We start from the raw sequence: 23,232 nt of genomic DNA, 5'->3' as shown, positions 1-23,232 counted from the left end.
GGCTCCCACTACAACTCCCAGAGAGCACCGCGCGGAGTGTGCGCTCCGCGAGTCAGGTGGCTGAGGTCAGGTGACAGCCGGCCCGCCCTCCTCAAAGTCTAGCCGGGCTGGAGAACCCGCACGGTCCCGAGGGGCAGCCGGAGTGAGGTCCCTACGTCCCGTGTGGTCAGTCCTCCAAGCCTGGGACGCTCGAGGTGAGAGGCGGAGCCCTTGAAGTCCAGAGACTAGAACAGCACATCAGTGGAGCGGCCAATCGCGGATCCAGCCCCTTGGCACCAGTCCTGATCTCGCGACCCCGGACAGCCCCCCAGGTTGAAGAACACGGGTGGTGGTGAGCGGCAGCAGGGACACCGCGCTGCCGGGGTAATGTGGGTGTCTTTACCCCAGTGCAGTTCCGAGCCTCTCCGCTGCCTCCTACTTATTTGGCACCTGAATCTGGATTGGAGAAAGAAGCTAGACGCGAGGACCTTTGGCAGGAGCTCCTGTGGAGGTGCCCAGTGCTGGCGTCCTGGGGACAGGGCAGGCCTTGCTCGGCCTTCTGGGGTTTTCAGACTGGAGGAAGGGAGGATACCTGGGCCCTGCCTTTTTTAGTCACATTGAGGAAAATAACATGCTTTGTGAAACTTGGGAGGTGCCCTAGGCAAAAGAAGTAATTATTTTACGTTATAATTTCTCAACCTTTTTATCCTTATCAGCTCCCTCCTTGAAACTTTAAAACACCAGTAAATTCTATATTTGTTTATACAGTGGGGCCTTTTCAGGGCCACAAACCTTTGTAATATCTAAGATTTTTTTCACCACCACCCGAAAGCCATTTTTAGTCCCAGTTGACACTGTGAATCTCATTTCATGTAATTCCTGTGAGGTAGTTAAAACCGTCCTTGTTTTCTCCTTAGGAAATTGTAGCTTGAGGAGGCTAAGTAGCACCACAGGGTCACATAACTAATAAATGGGGGAGCCCAGGTTCAAACCCATGCAGTTTGTCTCCAGGCACATATTGCTTGCCACTGTCTATGTTATTTATATCTTTAGATACCTGGCAAGGAGGAGCTGCTACAGCAGACCTCTGGCCCCAGGTTACGCCTAGGAAAGGGATAAAGAAGTGAGAGAGGATTCTTGAAATGCGTGATGTCTGAATGAAGCCTGGATGATAGTTAGAATTTACACAGGAAGAAGAGCATGCCAGACAGTGCCCATTCCTGGAAATGTTTCATTTCTATCTTGTAGCTTTCATAAGGCACTAGTTGTGTATAATTATCAATCTGATTTTTTTTAGCATTTTAACTGATTTATCTCTCAATGTCTCTCCATCTCTCTCATCATCTTTCTTCCAGGTGTCTCAGCCTTTGAGCCTGAAAAACTTCTGCTGACTGAGTGTTTGCATTTCTCAATCTGCATTCCATTTACATGAAGTGAGAGAGAAGCTGGTTAGGCCTGGTTCTGCATCTTGTTTCTGGAAAAAAACCCAGACTCTGCCCTGGGCAACCAACTGAATCCTGAACTTAAGGACACAGGTCAGATGTGAGGAGCAGAAAGTGGCAAGAGTGAGAGGGAGGCCTGTCATTCCATATATTGGACAGTCCATATATGCAAGAGGGTAATTCCTCCAAGGTCAGGGTATAGAGAGTGGAGGGCAGAGAACACAGAGATCTGGTGCCCAGGGCAAGGCCCCCAGGGGAGACCAGAGAGTATGGAGACCTGAGGGATCCAGGCAGAGAGGCCCCTGGAGGAGACGAGGGCAGGTGGAGGTCAAACAGTTGCAGCAGTCAGGAAGACTTCTTTTGTTTGTTTGTTCATTCTTTTGTTATTTTACTGGTTATATGATGCTAAGGGCAACTTCTTGAGGAGGGTGGAGGTGTCAGGAGGCTCCTGGAAGCCGTGGGGAAACCGAAACCAGAGTGGGAGCAGGGATATTTCCACACAGACCTCATCTAGTTCTCCCCCACTTTTTGTAGGAACCCCCAGAGGCTGTCAGGGGTGGGAAGGCCTGAACACTGTATACCACGGCAGCATGTAGAAATCAAATTCCAGAAATCTGTGCTGACCTGCCCCTCCTGACCCAAGGTTTAGCTGCTGTGTGTTGATGTTATAGGAATGCAGCACCCTGTCTCCCACACTAAACCAATGAACTGTTCCAGGACTCTGGAGCTCATCCCTCCTTGAGTCCTCACTGTGAATGATCCTAGCCAGTCCTAGAAAGGAAACACTTGTCAAATGAAAAGTCTTCATCATGGGTCAGCTAACAAGTATCATTAGCCCTTGGACTCTTATCCCAGGACAGGAAATGAAATTGATTTCCTTAAGGTTTGTAGACTCATGAATTCAAATATCTGACTTTAGTAACTTTGGATAAAAAAACCTCAACCCAATAAAACCACATTCTTTCTTTCTGTTAACTGAGTTGCAAAAAGCAACTGGAAGGGAGAAATTTGGGTCTTTGTTCACTTCCTCAGGGTGAGACTTTACACAACCTACTTGGCTGCTCTAAGACTATCTCCCCATATATCAAAGATAAGTCCCCTGAAGTCTCCTCTGAGGTTGTGATGCAAAGCCTGTGAGGTCAGCAGTATGAAGTACAAGTCCTTTATGAGCTGTCCCAGGCCCTGGTTCCAGATGGCATGTTGTCCACCTGGAGCTGATATAATTCGATGTTAATGTGAACTTCTCTTGCTGTTTGTTTTTCTTCCTAGTTCTGAGAAATTTGGGAACATGATAAGGAACTGGCTGATTATTTTTATCCTTTCCCCCCTGAAGCTCATAGAGAAATGTGGTAAGTTTAAAAAGTCATCAGCTTTGTAAACGGGGAAATGATGGCCTGTTTGTTGCCAGGAGCTTAGTACTGTCCAGACTGTGTATTGGACGGTCCGTCAGCCAAGTGATGGGGCAGCCATCTGGGGTCCAGTAGTATTACAAAGGGCCACATGGCTCCGCAAATAATTGACCTTCCACCCTGGGGTCCCTGTTACCTTTTCTGTATCACCAAAGTCAACAGTTGGTTCTTAGACTTCTTCTCAGACTATGCAACTGGCTTTCCAAGTAAAACTTAGTGCCCCAACAATCTCAGATGATATCTTTAAAAATGGCTTATGCCATTTCCCCATGGGCCTCGAGTGATGAGGTGCTACCATGTTGTACCAGTTTACACCAGGCACAGACATCTGAGGAGTCTGTCCAGCATCTTCTTGTAAGATAAGAAAACTTTCCCCTTAAGGCTCAGCACCCGTAGCACAGTGGTTATGGCGCCAGCCACATACACCGAGGCTGGCGAGTTCCAATCCAGCCTGGGCCAGCTAAACAATGGCAACAACAACTAAAGAAAAAAATAGCCAGGCATTGTGGCGAGCACCTGTAGTCCCAGCTACTTAGGAGGCTAAAGCAAGAGAATCACTTAAGCCCAAGAGTTTGAGGTTGCTGTGAGCTGTGACGCTACGGCACTCTACTGAGGGGCAACATGATGGGATTCTGTCTCAAAAAAAAGATTAAAAAAGGCTCAGCACCTGTAGCTCAGCAGCTAGGATGCCAACCTCACACACCGGAGCTGGCAGGATCCCATCCAGCCCAGGCCTGCCAAACAACAATGACAACTACAACCAAAAAATAGCCGGGCATTGTGCGGACGCCTGTAGTACCAGCTACTTGGGAGGCTGAGGCAAGAGAATCACTTAAGCCCAAGAGTTTGAGTTTGCTGTGAGCTGTGACACCACAGAACTCTACCCAGGACAACAGCTTCAGACTCTGTCTCAAAAAAAAAAAAACCTTCCCCTTAGAGGAGGGCTAAGGAACAGGGTGCAGCAGCCCTAGCAGGTCTAGGAGCCATACAGAACACAGGCTGGTATTAGAGTTTGCTTTTTTTTTTTTGGAAACAGAGTCTCTCCCCATCTCCCTGGGTACAGTGCCGTGGCATCATCATCTCACAGCCACCTCAAACTCTTGGGCTCAAGCTATCTCATTGCCTCAGCCTCCTGAATAGCTGGGACTACATTACCCACCACAACACCCAGCTATTTTTTTCTACTTTTAGTAGAGCCAGGATCTCACTCTTGCTCAGGCTGGTCTGGAACTCCTTGGAACTCCTGAGCTAAGGCGATCCATCCTTGGCCTCCCAGAGTGCTAGGCATGAGCCACCTCACCCACCAAGTTTGCACATCCTCCTACATACTAGCAATTCTCACACTGCCCAGAACATTTCTGGAATTTCTTCCACAAAGAGTTGTGTTTAACACTCCAGGAGTGCTGGGCCTATTTTGATCTTCAGCTTGGCTGTTGTCAAAGATCAAATACATCTTAAAATCCCTGACTAAAGATTGCAAGTGACAGATGGTAGGAATCTGCAGAAGTTTCCCAAGAGCTTTATTACTGTTGGGGTTATCTAGCTTTTTGAATCTGTGGAAGCAGTGGTCATCACTTCCAGGTTTGTTAAACAGTCACATTATTTGTAGTCACACCTTATAGATAAGCATTTTCCAAGAAAGGAAAAGTCCTTCACATCTTGGAGCCCAGGTCCCACCCCAGTCCTACTGGATCAAATTCTCTAGGACTGAGGCTGGAGTGTGTGTGTATACACGTGTCTTAAATCTCCATTAGTAATGTTAATTACTAATTACTGGGAGTGGGGAACAAAAAAATCTAGCTACCACTATTCCAATTATACTGGGGAACCTGAGGCCCAGAGAGGGTAGAAAGCCTTCCCAAAGTCACACAGCTAGAAAGTAACAAAGTTGTTACCTGCATAGGACCCCTCTCCATTATATCACTTTGCCTCCTTTTCTAAATGTCATTGTGAATGAATAGTGGAAGCTACCATAAATTAAAAGTAACTGAAATTGGATTTCTTTTATTATTATTATTATTTTTTTTTTTTTTTTTTGGCCGGTACTGGGTTTGAACCCGTCACCTCCGGCAGATGGGACCGGTGCCCTACTCCTTAAACCACAGGCGTCACCCTTTTTTTTTTTTTTTTTTAAGCCAGGGTCTCACTCTGTTTCCCAGGCTAGAATGCAGTAGTGTCATCATAGATTACTGCAACCTCAGACTCCTGGGCTCAAGTGATCTCCTGCCTCAGCATTCCCAGTAGCTGGGACTACAGTTGAGTGCCAACACATGTGGCTAATTCTTTTGGTTTTGATAGAGATCAAGTCTCACTCTTTCTCAGGCTGGTCTTGAACTCCTGACCTCAAATAATCCTCTTGCTTCAGGCTCCCAAAGTGGTGGCATTACAGGCATGAGCCTAGGTGCCTGGCCTCTGAAATTAGTTTTCTAACTTTATTCTTCTGCACCTTTCCTGTCCTTGCTTTGGGAGTGATCTAAGTCCCTGGATGAAATGATTGACCTTCAGAGTTTTTTGTCTTTGACTTCTTTAGGTCAAAGACTCTGTCTCAAAAAAAAAAAACTAAAACCTTCCCCTTAGAGGAGGGCTAAGGACCAGGGTGCAGCAGCCCCAGCAGGTCTAGGGGCCATACAGAACACAGACTGGTATAGAGTTTGCACTTTTTTTGTTTTTTGGTGTTTTTTTTTTTTTTGAGACAGAATCTCTCTCCATCTCCCTGGGTACAGTGCCATGGCATCATCATCTCACAGCCACCTCAAAATCTTGGACTTAAGCTATCCCATTGCCTCAGCCTCCTGACTAGCTGGGATTTAGGGGCAGTGCAGCCTAGTGGTAAGAATCTGGGCTTTGGACTAGCAGGGTTAGGTTTGAATCTTGCCTCTACCATTTTTAAGCAAGACACCTTTCCTCTTGGGGTTCTGTCTTATTATATCTAAAATAGGAATAATAGGCTCGACGCCCATAGCATAGTGGTTACGGTGCCAGCCACATGCACCGAGACTGGTGGGTTCAAACCCGGCCCAAGCCTGCTAAACAATAATGACAACTGTAACAAAAAATAGCTGGGTGATCTTGTGGGCACCTTAAGTCCCAGCTACTTGGGAGGGCGGGGCAAGAGAATCACTTAAGTCCAAGAGTTTGAAGTTGCTGTGAGCTGTGACACCACAGCACTCTCCCAAAGATGACATAGTAAGACTGTCTCAAAAAAAAAAATAGTAAAATAAAATAGGAATAATAATGTTTACATCTCACTGTTGTAATAATTAGAAAATGGTAGTTAAAAGTATAGCAGAGTGGCTGGCATAGGGTGCCATGGAAGAGAAAGCAATAACTATTTGTTTTTTTTGTTTGTTTGTGTTTTTTTTGTTGTTGTTGCAGTTTGGCCGGGGCCGGGTTTGAACCTGCCACCCTTGGTATATGGGGCCGGCGCCCTGCTCACTGAGCCACAGGCGCCACTCAGCAATAACTATTTGTTTAAAAAAACCAAACTCTCAGCTCAGAGCCTGTACACAGTGGTTATGGTGCCAGCCACAAACACTGAGGCTGGCGGTTTCAAAAGCAGCCCAGGCCAGCTAAACAACGACAGCTGTAACAAAAAATAGCTGGGCATTGTGGCGGGCCTGTAGTCCCAGCTACTTGGGAGGCTGAGGCAAGAGAATCGCTTAAGCCCAAGAGTTTGAGGTTGCTGTGAGCTGCGACACCACAGCGTTCTACCGAAGGCGACATATTGAGACTCTGTCTCAATAAATAAATAACCAAACTCTCTTTAGGGGAAGTATGGGATGATCTCATTATGGCTCATTTGATAATTCTCATACGGCGTATAGACGTTCCTTCCCCAGAGAAAACTTTTTTTTTTTGAGACAGTCATCATAATAGCTCACAGCAACCTCAAACTCTTGGATTCAAGCGATTCTGTTGCCTCAGCCTCCCAAGTAGTTGAGACTACAGATGCCTGCCACATGTCCCTCTATTTTTTTTTTCCAGATAGTTTCACTTTGTCACCCTCGATAGAGTGCTCTGCCGTCACAGCTCAGAGCAACCTCCAGCTCTTGGGCTTAGGCGAGTCTCTTGCCTCAGCCTCCCGAGTAGCTGGGACTACAGGCACCCACCACAATGCCCGGTATTTTTTTAGAGACCGGGTCTCACTCTGGCTTAGGCTGGCCTCGAACCTGTGAACTCAGGCAATCCACCCACCTCCACCTCCCAGGGTGTTAGAATTACAGGCCTAAATCATGGCGCCCATCCCCAGAGCAGACTTTAAAATGTGCTTTCCCAGGATATGATGCCAGCATCCTAACTGCCTTCCCTCTTGGGCTAAAAATGTCTTTCATTGGTAATCAACAGTTAGCACTCAGGCGTATGGAAAGCATGTTACAAACATTACTACATATTATCTTCAAAATGACCCTATGAGCTATGTTTTGCTATTCTCCCTTTTCTACAGGTAAGGAAATGGAGGTTCCGAGAGGTTAAGTTCCTTACCAATGGTCATACAGCTAGGAAATGTCAGAGCCAGGAAGGAACCGCTGCTGTGCACTGTTGTTTTCTATGGTGCCATATGAAAGGAAGATAAACATTCTCTGATCCAGTTCTTTGAGAGTTCACAACCTTCCCTTTTGAAATGCAAAGCTGGCTAGACACAGTGGCTGTCACCTGTAAGCCCAGCACTGAGAATCGCTTGAAGCCAGGAGTTTGAGACTAGCCTGAGCAAGAGCAAGACCTGGTCTCTACTAAAAATAGAAAAACTAAAACTAGCCGGGCATTGTGGCGGGCACCTGTAGTCCCAGCTACTTGGGAGGCTGAAGCAGAAGATCTCTTGAGCTTAGGACTTTGAAGTTGCTGAGAGCTATGATGACCCCACTGTACTCTAGCCCAGACAACAGAATGAGACCAACTCAAAAAAAAAAAAATATGTAAGAACTGTGAAAGAGATAAAGCCATGTGGGTCTCACACAACGTGGCCACTAATCCCAGCACAGCCCCAGGACCACAGACCTACAGGTGACTGCCTGGCATCGCTTTTAGTGTCCCTGTCCTAAGCAGTGGCTGTTTCTGGGACGTGCTTATCTTGCATGATCCTTAGCTCTAGGTAAAATTGAGCACACGGTGACTGGAAGTCTTACATTACCCCCGATGTACAAGCCCAAAACAAAGCCTCAAAAGGGTCTCAGAGCACAACAGAGTAGAAAGCTGCCTCTGGGGACCCAAGGAGCCCAGACAGGCGGGGGGTTGGGGGGGGACTGAAGACTATGGGCTGCGGGAGTCTCTGTCTAGGGACTTGCAGCTTCCATCTTCATTCACATGTGCATGACTAGTGTGGCAAAGGTATCTCAGATAGGGTCTGAGAGGCTCCAGGTAGCAGAGGTGGGCCCAGGAGGGCAAATTTTAGGCTGGCCAAGTCCCTTGAAGGAAATGAGGCTATTATCCCTGGACGTGCCCGGGCAGAGGAAGACAAACCACCATGTAGGAATATTGAGATGAAAAATCAGAGGTTGAATTAGGCAACTTTAAATTTCCTTCCAACCCGAACATCTAACATTTCAGGTCTCAGCCAGGAGGGGTGGCTCACTCCTGTAATTCTGGGAAGCCAAAGTGGGAGAATCCCTTGAGCTCAGGAGTTTGAAACCAGCCTAAGCAAGAGTGAGACCCCACCTCTACTGAAAATAGAAAAACTTGTCAGGCATGGGGGCGCATGCCTGTAGTCCCAGCTACTTGGGAGGCAAGAGGATCTCTTGAGCCCAAAAGTTTGAAGTTGCTGTGCGCTATGATGCCACAGCACTCTACCCAGGGCAACAGGGTGAGACTCTGCCTCAAAAATAAACAAATAAAATTTCAGGTCTCAATGTTTCATCTTCTGCCTTTAAGGGGTCAGGGTGGAAAGAGAGCTAGGCCCTGCTGGCAACCTCGACCCCTGCAAGGACAGTCTTCGTCAGAGTTGTACACCTGCTTCCCCATCTCAGTTCCATTTCATAATCCTGACCTCTAAGCTATGTATGACCTGAAGGCCGTGAGGCAGGGGAGGTGAGATGGGCAGGTGTGGCAAGAAGCACACCTGGGAATGGGGGCAGGGATATGGCTGCCCAGAGAATACAGGCAGGAGTCAGGAGACTAACTCCTCCCAGACCCAGGTGCTCTGGGATATTTGGTGCCTGAGATGATTTTCCAGATCTAGACCCACTTCCTCCCTCATCCCAGGGCCTATTTGTGACTTTATCCTGAATTAACACCTTAATGCTAAGAGGAAGTCCCTGGTAGTGAAACAGTACATATCGTTCACCCTTCTTCCAGTCCCCAGCAAATACTCAGCCTTGGGATGGGGGTCAGGGGTCAGTGAGCAGGAAGAGCTAGGTTAGTAAAGGAGCCCAAAAGGGTCCTCTAGAAACTTGCAGCTGGCAATGCAGGAAAGAGGTTGGAGGTCCTCAGGGCCATCAGCACCTGGAGATACCTGTGCTTTCCATCTGAGGAAGGCTCAAGTCTGCCTTTTACAGTCCCAGATCATGCCTGGAATTCCTTTGTGGTAATTTTTGGACCCTGTGGTTCTCAAACTGTCTCTGGGCAGCTTAGCCACAGATCTTCAGAGCCTGTCAATGGAGGGGGTAGAGAAAGCTACAGGGCTTCCTGCTCCGGCCTGTGTTTTCCTGCCTTTATCTCTGGCAGCAGATGGGGAAAGAGCCTAACAAGGGCCCAGGTTTCCATTCCCATCATCACATAGGGCTCACTGATGAGTCAGCGCTCATGAGTGCAGATGTCAGGGGCCCTAGGCCCAGCTGGGCCTAGCTCTCTGACCTGATGCCTCATGCCATTGATTTGGGCCCCTCCAGAGTCCACCGTCAGCCTCACTGTTCCTCCTGTTGTGAAGCTGGAGAACAACAGTTCAGCCAACGTTAACATCACCCTCGGGTAAGTTCCCTGGCCTGGCTCTGTCCTCAGTCCCCTTCAGAAGCCATACTGGGTCATCCCAGTGTGTTCATATTTCATATGTGACACTCTTGCCTCTTAACTATAAGACAAGCTGCAGAAAGAGCGGGTGGTGCTAGCCCTAGGCTGCAGCAAGGTCCCACAGTCTGGCACCTGCATGGAATTCTTGCTTCTGTGGGGAAGAAGAAGAGGGGGTATTTCTCCCAGAGGCATGGGTCTTTTCCCCAGCTGAAGAGTCCTGAGTGACCAGCAGCTGGTGTCAGACTTCACACTGATCCTTTCCAAGACTCTAAATATTTGAATAGAGTTGTGAAAGTCAAGGGGCAAGGAGCTGAGCTGCTGGTCAGGGCTTCTGAGGTTGCTTCCAAAAGCAGAAATGGGATACTGGGTGGACTCCACTCCTGCCATGCTCATGCTTAGCCTTATCTGCAAGTCTTACTTGCTGATATCCGCTGGTTTAGGCATGAGGGTCTTAGCCTAGTCCAGACTGGGCCAGAGATCCTGCCTACCACTCCTTTGCTCTTGGCTGCTTTGTCCTCTTACCTGCAACCATGAGGGTTCCCTGAGATGAAGATCTGGAGCTCTGTCCTTTACCCTTCTCCCCTTTCCTGACCTCTTCTGATCTCAAACCAAATCTTTGGTTCCAAGGCCCCCTTGTAGCTCCTACTGTCTCTGAACATCGATACCTTGCAAATATTACAAGTCATCCTCTTACCATGGCTCTCCCCTCTCCAGAACCTTTAAGTGGCCTCCCAGTACCTTCCAAGTTAACTCTAGGCTCTCATACCCAGAATTGAGGCTCAGACAAGGCTGCTCCCATCCAGCATGTCTACCTTACCCAGTCAGACACGTCTCCTGGCTTTCCATGGACACACTGCTCCCTCCTCATTCCCTGCCTAGAAGGTCCTTACCTCTCCTTCAGTCAAATTCCGACCCTTTGGCAAGCACATTGGGGCACCTATGTGGGAGGATCACTTGAGGTCAGGAGTTTGAGACCAGTCTGGACAACATAAAAAGACTCTGTCTCTGCAAAAGTATATAAAAATTAGCCAGATGTGATGGTGGGTACCTGTAGTCTCAGCTACTCTGGAGGCTGAGGCGGGAGGATCACCTAGCAAGACTGTCTCTGCAAAAAAAAAAAATACAAAACTTAGCCAGATGTAGTGGTAAGTACCTGTATCTTAGGGTAGTAAGTGGTAAGCATAGTAGCTGGGGCTACTATGCTGTCCGAGGCAGGAGGATGGCCTGAGCCCAGGATTTAAAGGCTGCAGTGAGCTGATTACACTACTCTACTCCTGCCTAGGTGACAGAGATCTTGTCTCTAAAAAAAAAAAAAAAAAAAAATGAAAGATAAAAAAAGGTGGGGGTGGCAGGCACAGTGGCTCACACCTATAATCCTAGCTCTCTCAGGTGGGTAGATTGCCTGAGCTGAAGAGTTCGAGACCAACCTGAGATAGAGCAAGGCCCCGTCTCTAAAAATAGCCAGGCATTGTGGCAGGGTCCTGCAGTCCAACTACTTGGGAGGCAAAAGGATCACTTGAGCCCAAGAGTTTGAAGTTGCTGTGAGCTGTGATGTTACAGCACTCTACCTAGGGTGACAAAGTGCAACTCTGTCTCAAAAAAAGAGATTCTGACTCTCAAAGCCCTGCTCGGACCTGACATGCTCTGGGAATCCTTTCCCACCTGAGCAATGAGCCTTGGCCCTGTCCACCTCCAGATTCCTCATTTGTCATTCAGAGCCACTTTGCTCTGCTGTTTGCACCCTACCCTAAAGGGATATCCAGTCTCCTTCCAGAAATAGAAATCGCCTAAGGAGCAGTGTTTCCACCAAACCCCTGAGGGCTGAGCTTGTAGCATTCATTTCCTAACCAAAATTGCTTGAGAAAGGAAACCCAGGTGTGAGATCCAGAGGGTAGGATGAGATCACAGGGAGTCCAGCTTCTCAGCAGTAATCAGACTCTTGTCCTCCACAGGCAACCATTAAATGCAACCTTGGTGATCACATTTGAAATCACATTTCGTTCGAAAAATATCACTATCCTTGAGCTCCCTGATGAAGTAAGTACCAAATTTTCACTAATAGGTAGGGAAATGCTAGGTAACAAAACACATTTAATTAAGAGCTTGTGGTAATAGGTTGCCTGGGCTGCCCCTGTTCTATCATCCCAGAAATCTGTGAGGTGGGTTTTGTTGATCTCTTCAGGGATGAACATTGTATGCCTTTTAGATGGAACTAAGAACGCAATGGTAAGAAAACCTGAGGCACAAGGGATTTTGAGAATGTGCAGGTTCTTACAATAGTGTTCTAAGACCTTGCTACTCAGAGGGCGTTCAGGGACCAGTAGCATTGGCCATGCTTCAAAACCTTTTAGAAACGCAGAGCCCTAGGCACCATCCCAGACCTGCCTATTCCAAGTCTATATGGTAGCAAAATACCTGATGATTTGGGTCCATATTAAAGTTTGTGAAGGACTGTTCTGAGAAACCACTGGCTGGGTCTAATAGTACATATTCACAGCTTTATGCATGTATCTGTTTGTGTGTACCCTGCTTCCACCTTAACAAGGATTTGAACCAGGTGCCATTCCACTGGATAAAAACTATCCAGAGGAGCATAAATCAGGATTTAAAAAAACAAACAAAATGAACCAAAGGCAGTTAGGATGAAGAGCGTCTCAGATCTATTGTATAGCATGGTGACTATAGTTAATAATTATGTCCTATGTATCTGAAAATTGCTAAGGGAGTGTGTCTTAAATGTTCCTACCGCAAGAAAATGATAAGTATGGCTGGGTGCAGTGGCTCACACCTACAATCCTAGCACTCTGGAAAGCCGAGGCGGGTGGATTGCTTGAGCTTAGGCGTTCAGACCAACTTGACCAACCCGTCCCTCCTGAAAACAGAAAAAAACTAGCCAGACTTGGGCAGGCACCTGTTGTCTGGGGAAGCCGAAACAAGAGGATCACTTGAGTCCTGAAGTCTAAGTTTGCTATGAGCTATGCTATCAGAGCACTCTAGCCTGGGGCAACAGAGTGAAACTCCATTATAAAAAAGAAAGGGGAGGGGTGAAGAGAGAATGAAAGAAAGAACTATGTGAGCTGATGGCTATGGTGGGGGGGGGGGTCTCACTATGTTACCCTGGGTAGTGTGCTGCAGTGTCACAGCTCACAGCAACCTCTAACTCTTGGGTTTAAGCGATTCTCTTGCCTCAGCCTCCCAAGTAGGTGGGACTACAGAGGCCCGCCACAACTCCCGGCTATTTTTTTGTTGCAGTTGTCATTGTTGGTTAGCTGGCCCAGGCCAGGTTTGAACCTGCCAACTTCGGGGTATATGGCCAGCACCATAACCACTGTGCTACTGGCACCAAGCCAAATATCTTGGTTTTAATCATCTCATTGCACCCTGTCAACATACAATTTTTATTTATCTATTATACCTTAATAAAACTAGGGAGGGGCTGAGATAGATGGCTGTGTCAGGAGGCCCTGGGTCCCCATAGGGATAGGCTGCAAATCAGCTCTGAGCCCCCTCGCAAGCAAACAAGAGTAAAACATGATCAGTCCCAAATGTTTCTGTGATCTGAAAAATACATTGCTGAGAGAGGTGGAGCTCCTTCCCTGGTGAGCACTGGACCTCATGAGATAGTACATGACTTATAGCTCCCCTTCTTCCCCAGAGTCTGAGGCCAGCACTCTGGGCAGGGCGAGGGAGGTCAGTGCTGATGCTCACAGCTGGTCCCAACACACAGCCCTCTGACCCACGGGCGGAACAGATTCATAGGGCCAAACACCTAAGTGAAAGGATCATCATTTAAAACTCAGTGAAAGGCTAAACTGGGCACAGTGGCTTACACCTATAATCTTAGCACTCTGACAGTCTGAGGCAGGTGGATCGCCTGAGCTCTGGGTTTGAGACCAGATGAGCAAGAGCAAGACCCGGTCTCTAAAAATAATGGGGCATTGTGGCAGGTGCCTGTAGTCTCAGCTACTCGGGAGGCTGAGGCAAGAGAATTGCTTGAGCCCAAGAATTTGAGGTTGCTGTGAGCTATGATTACATGGCACTCTATCAAAGGTGACAAAGTGAGATGCTGTCTCAAAATAAGTAAATAAATAAATAATAAAAATAAAAATCCGTGAAAGGCACAGATGTTAAGCAAAAGGAGCGTGACAAAAACCTGAACTGTACAATTCCTTGATAAATAACAAACATGAAGCTAATCTATAGCAGTAGGGCAGTGGTTACCCTCAGGGCGAAGGGAGGCTAGGTGGAGCAAATGGGGCTTCTGGGAGATTGACAGTGTTTCTTCTCTTTTTTAACAGTCCTAAACTAGAAATAGAATGTTTCATTTATTGATCTGGGAGCTTTATATGTTCACTCTAGACATTTCATCAAGCTTTGATGTATGTACTTTTCTGCATATATGTTATAGTTCAGTTTTGTTTAACAGTGGGAGTCAAGCCATTTGTGTTAAAATCTTTTACAGGCACCACCCACCTTTCCAGGCTCCTCAGTGGCCCCTCCCTATCCAGCTCTAACCACTCCTCTCACTGTCTGGGATGCTGGAAACCTCTGGTTAGGACTGGAGTGTTACGTAGCCCAGAGCCTGGCCTGAGAGCCTTAGGGTGAGGACACAGTGTCCTCCTTTGTAGATGAGAGGTTAATGACGTCTGCTTGATAGCTTTGTGAGGAGTAAATGCACCAGCAAGTATAAAACGTCTAGGACAGTACCTGGCACACAGAAAGCACTTGATGAAAGGTAGCGACTGTTGTCATTTCAGTCTGCCTTGTGCGGGTCAATTTCTCCTTGACCAATTTTTCTCCCTACCTAGTTCCAGAAGGGATTTAGTGGCCACTTACAAATATGCAAACAACATTACAAGGAAAATCTGTTAAAAATGAGGGGGAAAAAATGAGGTGATAGGAAAGTAAAGAGCCAAGAGTGGTACATCTCATGAAGACACAACTTGCAAGATGTGGAGAACAGACTGGGCTCCAGTTACCCCATTTCATTTGTTCTGCTAAAGCCCCCTGATTTCTGGTGTTAAGATCAAAAAGCCAGAGCTTTCAGGATCCTCAATAAGAAGCCACTGCAATCTAATGAGCTGAATCCTCTTGGTACCTGCAGTGTGGGTGGAGGGCAGGACCCGGAGGATCTGAGAGTAGCAGGAGGAATGGGTGGGAGCTCAAATGTTACAGGCAGACCTCCAGGTTCTTTATCATGGAGCAGAGCTTTTGATAAATACTGGGCAGAAACAGCGATGGAAATGTTCTCTTTGTTAAGTACCTGATATATGCATTTCTTCTGTTTTGTCACTTGGCAGCCAGGCTGGGTATGGGGCAGCCATGTGTCTGGATATCGAGGAGCCAGATAAAGATGAAGAAGTAACAATATTTGTAGTATAGTGGCGATTGGAAGCACACACAGCCTTCAGTGTGCCAGACTCTGTACTGTAAGCTTTATAGACATTCTGTCATTTATAGCAACCCTGAAAGGTAGACACTTTTACTAATCCCTTTTACAGATGAGCAAACTGAGCTCAGAACTTGCATAACTTGCTGACAGTCACGTGCTAGTGAGAGGAAGCGAGCATCCCACCTGCCCTCAGAGATAAGCCAGGGGAGGGCCTGAGTTCAAGGCCATCGCTCTGCTCCAAAAGTCTGACACAGATGTGTTGGGAGTTCAAGTTGGCTGCAGGGCCCAACGTTTCTCCCACTGGGTAGTAAGCTCAGGGAAGGCAGGACTCATGGGTGGGGGATGCGTCCCTGTTCTTGCGGAACCTGGAGCTAGACACTCAGTGGAGCCCTCAATAACAGTGCTCGGCGTGGGATCCAATTCAGTCCTCCTGACAGGTTGTGGTGCCTCCGGGAGCAACAGATTCTTCTTTTCAAGTAACGTCTCAAAATGTTGGACAAGTTACTGTTTATCTGCATGGAAATCATTCCAACCAGACTAGGTAGGCTGGCCTAGCCCTTCAGTGCCTTACGTGGTGAGAAGGGAGGCAGTACAGAGGTCGTGGGGTTTTCTTTAGAAGACCGGCCTCAGCTCATCCCAATCCCCAAATACCTTTCTAGCCCAAGGATACGCTTCTTGGTGATCCACAGCAGCGTCGTGAGCATCATAAACCAGGTGATTGGCTGGATCTACTTTGTGGCCTGGTCCATCTCCTTCTACCCTCAGGTGATCATGAACTGGAGGCGGAAAAGGTAACCTGTGGGGCTGTGTGTACGGCATGGCTTGGGGCCCGTAAGTGGGAGGCATTCCAGCCAGGCTGCGGGCTGCGCAGTATCAGACGCCCCCGCTCTCCTCTCTGCCCATCCCGTCGTGCAAGCTCTCTTAAGTGCCTGGTGGGACTTCCAGGGCTGTGCATTTGCCCAGCCCAGCCGCTCCCTGTGACAGCAACAAAATGGGGCCTCTTAGTTAAGTGGAGAATGGCTAGAATATTCTCCACTCAGATCAAGCCCTGGATCAAGTCATGTATTATTCAGCCTCAGACATTGAGCTGACCTGCATCTCAGTGCATCAAGGACACAAGTTTCTGCAGTTGCCCTGGCCACGTGGGGCTGGCGCAGAGAGCTGGGGAGGGAGAGGTTTCCTTTCTGCAGATGGCCGCCAGACTTTCCTCGGGGGCCAGGAATTGAGGAGAAGAGAAATCCCAGGGGGAGAGAGGAGAAAGGAGAAAAGAAACAGCTCTCAAGAAGTCAGGGATTGGGTAGCATGGATTGTAGTGTCAGGAGGGACCTAAGGACAGTGCTTTTCTTGGTGAGGGCCATACCATCCTTCTCCATGCTAGAAGCTCTGTCCCGTTCCCACAGTGGCCTCAGGCCTCACCCTCTCCCCCACCCTGCCTTGTCCCTTCTGCCCCTGCAGTGTCATTGGTCTGAGCTTTGATTTCCTGGCCCTGAACCTGACAGGCTTTGTGGCCTACAGTGTGTTCAACATCGGCCTGCTCTGGGTGCCCTATATCAAGGTATGCCTGGGTGGGCCTGTCCCCCACCCCTGCTCAAGCTGCTTGGTGGCCTGGCTGCCCCTCACCATTCAACTCCTCCCCACCCCAAAACAGGAGCAGTTTCTCCTCAAATACCCCAATGGAGTGAACCCTGTGGACAGTAATGATGTCTTCTTCAGCCTGCACGCAGTCGTCCTCACGCTGATTGTCATCATGCAGTGCTGCCTATATGAGGTGAGAGATCAGGCCTGGTGGCCTGGCCCACCAAGGCCCCCCAGCCAACAGCCAGCCCTGCCCACGACATCTGCTGCTACTTGACGGAAGATGTAGAGACCCCTGGAAAGGAAATGTGTATGTTCATTCAGCATCTGCTTCCCAGGACCTAGATAATAGGGCAGGCCCCATGCTGGGCACAGGGAACATCCTGAGAGTTCAATCCCTCGGGGACCCTCCTAAGTCTGGGGTGAGGACACAGAGAGACAGTGACAAACCAGCAGGCTGAGAGCTGTGGCAGAGAGAACATAGGCAGTTCACGGAGGCCCTGAGCCCAGCTGGGGAGCAGGGCAGCAGGGCAGGCAAATGATGCTTATGTATAGTATGAGAATGAGTGGAGTTCCATGGTGAGAGGAAGAGAGGCAGCTGGGGCCTTCCCCCGGGAGGACAGAATGGTGAAGGTGGAGGAGCATTGAGAGCACTTGTCCTTAGGTCCCTCCTGACACTATAATCAATGCCACCCAATCCCTGCCTGCTTGAGAGCTGGTTCCTTTCTCCTTTCCCCTCTCCCTCCCTGGGATTTCTTTTCTCCTCAATTCCTGGCCCCTGGAGGCCATCTGCAGAAGGGGTGCACCCAGGGTTCAGGGTGCCAGTGGGGGAACAGGCTCAGGAGATGTCAGGAGGGATCCCAAGGGCCAAACTGGGACCATCTATGTCTCAACAGGGAAGGGCACTATTAAGGCTGTTTTGTGAGACCCCTGATGTGATGGCTTTGCTTTTACTTCTCTCCCCGGCAGTTCCCTTTGCACACTGTGAGGCCACCACCTTTATGAACCCTCTAGGTTTTCTTAGCCTGTACTGTGAAGCTCACTTTGGAACCATGTCCAGGGAAAAGCAGGGGTTGGGGACAGAGGTCCCGAGATCATTAGACTCCATCTGGGTTATGGGATGGGTCACTGCCTGGGCTGGGTGGCCAGGCCTCCAGGGTGGGAGTTTATGTCTCCAACACCCTGTGTTCCTTCTGAATGAGCTCTGAGAAGGACCCAGTTTTGTACGGTGGGAGCAGAGCAGATGGAAGCTGGAAAGTCCAGGTGCATAGGAGACCCTGATAGTAAAAGGGGTAAAAGGGTGTGGTGGGAGCTAGGGCCATGAGTCCTGCCTCCTGGAGGCCTGGCATCTCATCCCAGGACAGATGTTGACCAGTCCCATGACCCAGATGAACCCAATGACCTCAGCCATCTGTCCCCCAGCCCTGTTCTGCCCTGCTCTGCCCTGGACCAGCTCCAGTGCAGGCCTCAAAGCTTTCTGCTTCATGCTCAGCACCTGTAGCTCAGTGGGTAGGGTGCCAGCCACATACACCAAAGGTGGCGGGTTTGAGCCCAGGCTGGGCCTACCAAACAACAATGACAACTACAATCAAAAAATAGCCAGGCGTTATGGTGGGTGCCTGTAGTCTCAGCTCCTTAGGAGGCTGAGGCAAGAGAATCGCTCAAGCCCAAGAGTTTGAGGTTGCTGTGAGCTGTGACACCATGGCACTCTACTGAGGACAACATAGTAAGACTCTGTCTCAAAAAAAAGCTTCCCGCTTCCACTCAGCACCTGTAGCTCAGCAATTAGGGTGCCGGCCACATACACCGGAGCTGGCGGGTTTGAATCCAGCCCGGGCCTGCCAAACAACAATGACAACTACAACCAAAAAATAACGCAGAACTCGGCGTTGTGGTGGGCGCCTGTAGTCCCAGCTACTTGGGAGGCTGAGGCAAGAGAATCACTTAAGCCCAGGAGTTGGAGGTTGCTGTGAGCTGTGATGTGAAGGACTCTAATAAGAGCGACATAGTAAGACTCTGTCTCAAAAAAAAAAGAAAAAAAAAAAAGCTTCCCGCTTTGACCTGCCCCTCCACAACCATGCCCCATTGAGACCCTGCAGCAGCCCCCCCATGCCCACCCACACCCTCTCTCATCTTGCCCTCAGCGAGGCAGCCAGCGCGTGTCATGGCCTGCTGTCAGCTTCCTGGTGCTCTTGTGGCTCTTTGCGTTCATCACCATGATTGTAGCTGCGGCTGGGGCGACAACATGGCTGCAGTTTCTCTTCTGCTTCTCCTACATCAAGCTCGCAGTCACACTGGTCAAGTATTTTCCACAGGTACTTCCGGGGCCTGCCCACGTGTTCACAGGGCCGGTATTGTGAGAGGTGAGAGGTGCAGAACTCGGCTTTGCTCCCATGGGGCAGCTCCTGCTGGGGCGGTGGGAGCCAGTGAGCCTGGCTGGAGTGGGCCAGCAGACAGCCAGTCGGTATATCACTACCCTCTCTTGCTGGAGCCAAGTCACACAAGGATGTCCGTGGAGGCTCCTCAGACCTCCCCTCTGAGCATCAGGGCTGTGAAAGTCGTTTCCCATTCCCATGTCCCCATCTTTCCCAGGGACTCCAGTCCTGCCCCCATTACTACCATAACAGACACCCCTGAGGAGCCCAGCAAGAGACTGAGCTCCTCCAACCACGACAACCCACCCTGTGCAAAGGTTATCTTGGGAGTCCCTTAGCACCCTCCCGCGAGTGCTCAAGACAGTACTGTTCAGATCCAGGCCTTAGAGTCAAACACATCTTCCCCGCCCCCGTAGCTAGCATGGCCTGGGCAAGGGTCACATATGAAGTAGCTGCACCTATGGACCTAGGCCTTTATTGAACTCACCCCATTCCCAAGGGAGAAGTGCCCTTGTCAGCCTCCCCAGCAGTGGGAGCTGTGTTCCGCAAGCTCAGGAAGGTGAGTGTTGTGCCAGGAAGCAGGGTAGTCCCTCGCCCTCGGGGTGAGCAGGACTTGATTCTGTGGAGGATAGAGGAGGGGCTTTCCAGGCCAGGGTAGCCTGTACGAAGGCAGGAAAGGGCACCAAAGGGCACCGGACTGGCCCAGCAGTACTGAGAATGCTGCAACTGGCAAGCAAGAACCAGGTCCTGGGGTTGGGAGGGCTTCTGAGGGGGGAAGGTGTGACGGAAGTGGGAGAGGACAATGATGGGACCTGTCTGGTGGCTGGTCTTGGTGGAGGCCAAGATCACCCTCCTTGGGTGGAAGGAAGGGAAGTTGCAGCAGTCATCAACCCAGAGGGCACCATGGTTTTGAAGGAAAAATGTAGGGTACATGCAACAGGAAGAGGGGCACATCACAGTGAACCCACCCACCAGACCAAAGAAGCCCCAGCCAGGCCTGAGGGGGAAGTAAACTCCACTTGCAGATGGGGAGACTGAGGCTAGGGAAACTCAGTAACTTGGCAGGGCACCACAGCTGTGCTGATGGAGTTGAGATCTCACACCAGCATGAAGTCCAGGCTACATCTGCAGCTGGTCTCATTGGAGGCAGGAAGCAGAATCAAAGTTGCTGGGGAATCAGAATAGGGCTTCAGCCACAGGGAGAAATGGACATGATGACAGTAGCCTCTGCCCCTCTGTTCTTTGGACTTGCAAGGTGCAGGAGTGGGAAGAGGGGGCTTTGCTTGCGGTTCATGTAGATGAGACCCCCAGGATCACCCAGACTGTTCCCTTGGCTGAGTTTGTGAGAGCCCAAAGGTCACCGTGTTCTTGGAACCAAGGCACAAGCACACGTGTGGGAGGAATTAGTCACTCTTGTTTGGAGTGGCAGTCACGAGGCACATGAGGCAGCCACCAGCCCCCTCACTGCCTTCCATCTGTCTGTCTGGCCCAGGCCTACATGAACTTTTACTACAAAAGCACTGAGGGCTGGAGCATTGGCAATGTGCTCCTGGACTTCATCGGGGGCAGCTTCAGCCTCCTCCAGATGTTCCTCCAGTCCTACAACAACGGTGAGTCAGCCAGCAGGCTGCCCCTGCCCTGTGAGCTGGAGGTACAGGGTGGGGCCAGACTTCCTGGGACCTCTTAGCCAGGGCTACACACCCCACCCCCCAACCTAAAGCCTGGGGTTCAAGCTGATAACCAGCCCTCAAGCAGAGACCCACCCAGTACACTTGTGGTTTTCAGGGCAGATGGGGACCCCTTACCCCCACTGCCCCACACGCTCTAGCTGCTTCAGAAGCTGCCAACCTAAAACCAAATTCTGTCCCTGTGACTGTTAACAGACCAATGGACATTGATCTTCGGAGACCCCACCAAATTCGGACTTGGCATCTTCTCCATCTTCTTTGACATTGTCTTCTTTATCCAGCACTTCTGCTTGTACAGAAAGAAACCAGGGTACGACCAGCTGAACTAGCACCCAGGGACCCTGTGTAAACAGCCCCAGGCTCTGTCCCCTGGTGGGGAAGACCCCAGCCAGGGAAGGAAGGCCAGCGACACCATCTGGCTCAGGGTGTGGAGCTGGCTTGGTGTGTGGACAGAGAAACACTGTCTCTCCTTGTGGCCAACGCCTTAAACTCCAGCTAGCCTGCCTCCATCCTGGCTCTCCTGCATCTTGATGCCGCCATCTCTCTTTTCTTTAAGGCTTCAGGCAGCACATACAGGTTCTGACAGCTGTCTCAGGCAGGACTGGGCACTGAGCTTGCAGCCAAAGGCCTCGCCCCAAACAACCAGTGTTTCTGGGAGCAGCTTGAAGGGCTGACCCTGCAGCTGGAGAGCCAAGGCCACTTTGTTGCCACCACTGTGTTCCCAGAGACCAAGCAGCCAGGTGCTATGGCCAGTGGACTCAGGTGCTGGTGCTGGTGGTGGAGGGGCTAGACTTTGGGGTCAGGCCTTGGGGTACTCTCTCTGCAGGCCCCTTTCCTGACACCCATTCTAGGTAACTCAGCATCCACGACTACAACCGCAGCTGGCCCAAGCCAGAATACTTCTGAGCCTGAGGTGCCCACCAGAATGGCTCTGAACTGGACTCATACCCAGCACCCTCTGGAGCTTTGTCACACAGTCAGACTATCTATCACACTAACACCTTTCACATATTTTGGAGGGATGTCTTGGAAGTGACTGACTTTCTTCTGCCCTCTCCTACCTCCACCTTCCCAGAGTCAGATGCCAGCTCCCCAACTGCTCCTTACCCAGCATCTGCAGTGCAGAATACACATACACACACACTCCACTCTTCCCACCAGTCTGTGCCTTAGAAGCCTGTAGATCTGCCAAATGATGAGAGCAGCTCCCCTGGAAGGGTGGACAGGCCCCTTTGCTCCCCTTTTACCAGACAGGACCTTACCTGAGACTCAGCAATTTTATGGCTGTTTAGGAGCCTCGGATAATTTGAGACCACGTCACACAGTCCTTATGGGCCCAATCCTGACCTCAAACCTCCCTTCTCACCTTAGCTGTTATTTTTCTCAATTTGTCAATTCTTCCCATGGCAGGAGGGGAGGGTCCCAGAAAGTGCCTTGTACATGCCTTGAGTTTGTCTGTCCACTCTGGCTTTTCTACAAGACCAGTGTGAGGCCTGTATTGCTAATTAAAATCTGACTTGTTTCCTTTCTGCACACTCTGAGGATTTGCTGGATACAGGAGACAGGCATGTTGGCCTTCTGAACCAAGTCCTTGGGGCTTAGGGCAATGGCCTTGCTCACTCGTGTAAGAAGTGTGTAGGGTTACTGCCGCAAGGTGGCTGCATGCTGACCTTGCACTTCGCTGGGAAGCCTTCTTTGGTAGTGGAAGACACCTGCCCACCCAGGGCCAGGTAGGTCTCACAGGTACCATGTCTATGCCATTACTGGTGTATGTCACTCACAATGTGGATGTGAATGGGGCCTCAATGAGGTTTTTAAAAGAATGCCACCACTGGGAGGAGGGGCAGTGGGGTCTCATTATCCAGTCTTCCTCTATCCAGTTGTAACTAATACCCAAGAATCCAAGGTCTTGTCAACATACAGCAAAGATGGCAGCCTGACCAAACCCAACCTGTTTTATTTGGTCACCCACTGATTTTTCACAGAATGTGTTACTAGATGTCATACTTTACATATGGGAGATTTCCAATTCTTTTCTTTAAAAATCTGATTTGGCAATGCTAGGCAGGTCTTGGAGTGGCAGCACTTTCCAGGTACTCTTGGGCTCACCCCCTCCTGGACAGATCTCAGCCCCTGGGGTCATTTAGGGTTGCACCCCTGGCTGTACACAGAGCACATTTACAGAGCCTTAGGGACAGGTATTTTTCCCATGAATCCCTGGGTGTCCACAAGGCCCCTCCTGGGTAGGAGCTAGACCTAGGTTGCATGGGAATTGGTGTACTTAGGGGCTTGATACCCAAGAAACTACACATACCCTAGGCTCCCCACTTCAGCTGCAATGAAGGTGCTCCCAGACACTCCCACAGATGTGGTTTTGCAAAGAGCAGTGAGGCTTCTAAGACTCCACCTGCCTCAGACTTTCAGGGCAGGTGG

At 49.8% G+C, this 23,232-nt stretch overlaps 1 protein-coding gene across 7 annotated transcripts; it reads left to right on the top strand.

Annotated features, from left to right (window-relative positions):
* The first annotated feature begins 60 nt into the window (after positions 1-60).
* CTNS (cystinosin, lysosomal cystine transporter) lies at positions 61-23,213 on the top strand. 7 transcript variants are annotated; one of them, XM_053568438.1, is made up of 13 exons: positions 61-194; positions 1,335-1,514; positions 2,691-2,770; positions 9,652-9,730; positions 11,722-11,806; positions 15,599-15,702; positions 15,821-15,952; positions 16,617-16,716; positions 16,810-16,929; positions 18,881-19,051; positions 20,604-20,721; positions 20,995-21,109; positions 21,356-23,213. In XM_053568438.1, the coding sequence occupies exons 3-13, from the start codon at positions 2,710-2,712 to the stop codon at positions 21,471-21,473; spliced, it is 1,203 nt and encodes a 400-aa protein (XP_053424413.1). In that variant the 5' UTR covers positions 61-194; positions 1,335-1,514; positions 2,691-2,709; the 3' UTR covers positions 21,474-23,213. The 7 variants fall into 7 exon arrangements, with proteins under 7 accessions (XP_053424413.1, XP_053424410.1, XP_053424415.1 ...); XM_053568435.1 differs by having other exon boundaries at positions 91-490; XM_053568440.1 differs by having other exon boundaries at positions 94-311.
* Positions 23,214-23,232: the final 19 nt, after the last annotated feature.

Source organism: Nycticebus coucang, chromosome 18, assembly GCF_027406575.1.
Source record: "Nycticebus coucang isolate mNycCou1 chromosome 18, mNycCou1.pri, whole genome shotgun sequence".
In the NCBI taxonomy this organism is placed as follows: domain Eukaryota; kingdom Metazoa; phylum Chordata; class Mammalia; order Primates; family Lorisidae; genus Nycticebus; species Nycticebus coucang.
The sequence above is the reverse complement of the archived record's forward strand: the minus strand, read 5'-3'. Positions and strand labels throughout refer to the sequence as shown.